Genomic DNA, 4,182 nt, shown 5'->3' with positions numbered 1-4,182 from the left:
GGTATCTGAGCGCTTGTGTTCAAGTCACCCTTAGTTTACTTAATAATGACCCCAGGCGCCAGAGTAGCGATGCTGGCAATCACCTATGCCCAAGACAGGCCGTGAAGTGCTTCCTTTAAGTGAAAAGGTGGAAGTTCTCGACTTTATAAGGAGAGAAATAATATGTGAGATTGCTAGGATGTATAGTAAGAAAGAATCTTCTCTACATGAGGTTGTGAAAAGGCGGAAAAATTCAGGCTAGTTTTGCTGCCTCGCCTCCACCTGTGACGGTTACGGCCGCCGTGCATGGTACGTGCTCAGGAGGGGAAAGGCTTTGCATTTGTGGTGGAAGACGTGAACGGAAAACATGGTGTGACTGACGCCAGCATGTTGCACCAGAAAGCATGACACTGTTATGAGGACTTCCGCACGGGATCCCTGGAGCAAGTGACAATGAGCCATTGACTGCAGGGAAGGGATGGTTACACAGGTGCAGGAACAGGTGTGACTGGAAAATGTGGAAGTTCCTGGAGAGCCTGTGCCTTCTAATGAGGACTCTGCCCCTCGCGTCCGGCAGAGCTGCAGTTGGGTAGGGTTTGGCACTACCCGAGGTTTCAGGCACCCCCTGGGGATCCTGGAACACGTGCCCTGGGGATAACGGGGAACTACGCTACTGTCTTTACTTTTTCTTCCATCATCTTTTTCATGAAATCGACTTATTTCTTTAAGATAAGTGAATTTACTTTTAAAATAAACTTTACATCATCACCTCATATAAAACACTTGTTTTCTTTGCCATAAGTAGAATGTCCCCATAAAATAAATACAATAAAAATAAAGTGGTATCGGATTCTGGGTGTGCATCTTTGATTACCAAAGGCTCTGTGCCTGAGGCCTGCTCTGTCTGCCTCGTAAAGGGAAATAGGGGCGTATTCGAGAGACAGGTAAAGCTATGCCAGCAGCAAGTGAGGTTTTCTCCCGGTGTAATCCGAACGGCTAAAGTAAGTTTGAAAAGCAATTGGTTTCCCCTCAGAGTGAATCAGTGTCCTCTATGCTGTGTCCATGGACCACTTGAAATCCAGAGTCACCCGGAGTCTTGTTAAAACACAGACGGCCCATTCAGTGGGCACCTTTGAAATGTGCATCCACAAAGAGTTTCCGAGTCATGCTGGCACTGCTGGTCTGGGGAACACAGGTCCCGAGTCGCATCCTCTCTCACTTTGGGAATAAGTGGGTTCGGGAAGGCTGACAGGTGCAAACCAGAAACAATTGCAAACCCCAACCAGGGGCAGACTGCTCCCATCTGTGGTTGGCAATTTTCCTCTTAAAGAGCAACAAACCCAGGCCCAGCACTAGCATCCCTGAGAGCAGTTGTACCTCCTGGAACCACTCACTTCCTTTGGGAGGGAACCTGAATTACCATTTATAGCTGCCTGAAGAGAGATTTCTTTTTAAAAACATGTATTTTATTGATTTTTTACAGAGAGGAAGGGCGAGGGATAGAGAGTTGGAAACATTGATGAGAGAGAAACACCAATCAGCTGCCTCCTGCACACCTCCCACTGGGGATGTGCCCGCAACCAAGGTACATGCCCTTGACCAGAATCAAACCCGGGACCCTTCAGTCCGCAGGCTGATGCTCTATCCACTGAGCCAAACCGGTTAGGGCCTGAAGAGAGCTTTCTGACGTTAGTCAAACCTCCCCAGGACCCCTCCCTCAAGGTGAGCGGAGGAGGAAGTACTGTAGGTGAGAGGTCAACTACTTCCTGGGGAAAGCCCCATCCATATAACTTCTCCAAGAGCTTATTCATTCCGGAAGATAGATGATGATGAGAATTTTTTTTTTTTTTTAGAGCTGATTAAACTCGGTGGGGTGATTAGATAACCGGTGGCGGAGTTTTACAAGCCAAGACTCCAAAAGCCCATCCCTGTGCTTTTTAAATGGAACACATCTCCAGTAACCAGAAGCCCATCTGGGGGGCATTTAAACCACTCCTGAGCCTCTGACACCCTGTGTGTAGGAGAGGAGAGAAACCCAGGAAGAGAGCTCAACCACACCACTGCCTCCCAGCAGATCCAACCCCGTTCATTTGTCTGCGTTGCCTTCTAGTGCGCCTTGTTTCTATGGGAAACTGGAGTCTGTGTTCTGGACTTACAGCTACAGCTCTAGAATGGAGCTGGGGCTGTGCTAATGAATGTCACCCCTTTTCCTCACCCAGGTTCTGAATCATGTAAGAAATAAAACAAGGACTATGACAGAAGGAGACAAAATATCGCTCCTTTGGGAGGATGTGGCTCCGGCTTCCTAATGCTGACCCCCTTCCCTCCCAGGCACAACAGTTGTGAGTCCCCAGGTTCCCTCCCCGAAGGGAAAAGGCAGGATCAGAGGTGAGTCGTCCCAATGGGTTCTTCTGAAATAATTCACGTCGCCTCTCTCAGGGCAGAGTGAATAAAGCAACACCCAGAGCCCAGGAGCCTGGCACTCACTGAGTCCCCTCCATGTGGAAGGGCACAAGAGCAACAAAGCTTTTCCCGGAATGAGAAGCTCTGTGCACCGTGTCTGTAATTCTGCGGTGTTGGTATCAGGTATGGTCCGGGTTAGGAGGGGACATAAAAAGGGATGACAGCTGGTTCGCACTATTAGTGGTTCGCACTATCAGGACTGCCTGACTTGCTTTGGGGCTGAGTTTCCCCAGGTGAGGCCAGGGGTGAGTCAGGAAGGCAGGTGTTTAGCAGGCCTCCGTCCCCTCCTGGTCATCTGCGTTGTATGCTCAGCAGAGAAGTGGTATAGAAAACCAGGGTCAGTGCTGACACGGTTGTAGTATGGTGTCACTGGCAGACATTGGCAGTCGCACGCTGTGGGCACTGCTCCCTTGATTGCTGGGACCCCAGACAAGATGGAGCAGTGGGCTGTTCCTGGTTTAGGAGACAGGAATGGAGACCCTGCATTTGAGACCCTACGCTAATCTTGTGACCTCAGGCCACTTTTTAGATTTTCCTAGATTCCTGGTTAGCCTTTTATAAAGTGAATGTATAAATTTACATGGTTGAAATGCCTTGTCAAAATGGCAAAGGGAGACCATCTATGTAATACATATATAAAGAACTCTTACAATTCAAAAATAAGATGACAAACAACTCCCATTCAAGAGCATATACCTGGGTTGCAGGTTCGATCCTGGCCCCAGTTGGGAGGTGTGTGGGAAGCTACCAGTCAATGTGTCACTCTCACATTAATGTTTCTTGCACGCACACACCCCCCCCCCCAAGGAAAAAGGAAAAGAAAGAAAAAAATGGGCAAATGATTTGAACAAATATTTTACAAAAGATATAAATGGCTAATAAGCACATGAAAAGATGCTCAATATCATTTGTCACCAGGAGATGCAAATTAAAACCAAAGTGAGATACCACTACATACCCTAGGAATGGTTAATATTAAAAGACTGATAGTGACCAAGTGTTGGCAAGGATGGGTGGCAACTGAAATTTGCAGGAATGCAAAATGGCACAACAACTATGGAAAACAGTTTGATGAATTTTTTACAAGTTAAACATATTCCTACCTTATGATGAAGCCATTTTGCTCCTAAGTATTTACCCAAGAGAAATGAAAGCATACATCCACACAAAGATGTGTACATGAATATTCATAACACCTTTATTTTGTAATAGTCAAGAAGGAAACAACTCAAATGTCCATCAACAAGTGAATAGATAAACCATGGTACATCCAACATATCTATTATTACTATTAAGAAATAAGAAAAAAACTATTAATATATACAACATGAATGAATCTTAAAATAATCATGCTGAGTGAAAGAAGCCAGGTCAAACAGTAAGAACCCCCAAACCCAGTACATCTGTGCAATTGCATTTATATAAAATTCTGAAAATGCAAACCAACCCATCATGACAGAAACCAGATGAGTGGTTCCCTCAGACAGGATGTGTGGGGAAGGATGTACCCAAGAACGCTCAGGGGATCATGAGGATGTTTGAGAACTCGATTACAGTGATAATTTCATGGGTGTATGCACATGCCAACACTTTAAATATATGCAGTTTATTATACATACATTTTATGTCAATAAAGTTATAAAAGAAAGAAAGGAAATGAAGGTGGAAGGGAGGGAGGGAGGGAGGGAGGAAGGAAGGAAGGAAGGAAGGAAGGAAGGAAGGAAGGAAGGAAGGAAAGAA

At 45.9% G+C, this 4,182-nt stretch overlaps 1 protein-coding gene across 1 annotated transcript in view; it reads left to right on the top strand.

Annotated features, from left to right (window-relative positions):
- The first annotated feature begins 2,238 nt into the window (after positions 1-2,238).
- MUC13 (mucin 13, cell surface associated) overlaps positions 2,239-4,182 on the top strand; it is a 30,547-nt gene continuing 28,603 nt past the window's right edge. The window contains exon 1 of the mRNA XM_014545231.1: positions 2,239-2,367. Within this exon, the coding sequence (XP_014400717.1) occupies positions 2,288-2,367 (80 nt within the window). The 5' untranslated portion in view covers positions 2,239-2,287. The remainder of the gene's footprint in view (positions 2,368-4,182) is intronic.

This window comes from Myotis brandtii, unplaced genomic scaffold (genome assembly GCF_000412655.1).
Source record: "Myotis brandtii unplaced genomic scaffold, ASM41265v1 scaffold4, whole genome shotgun sequence".
Classification (NCBI taxonomy): Eukaryota; Metazoa; Chordata; class Mammalia; order Chiroptera; family Vespertilionidae; genus Myotis; species Myotis brandtii.
This window is presented reverse-complemented; position numbering and strand designations above follow the sequence as displayed.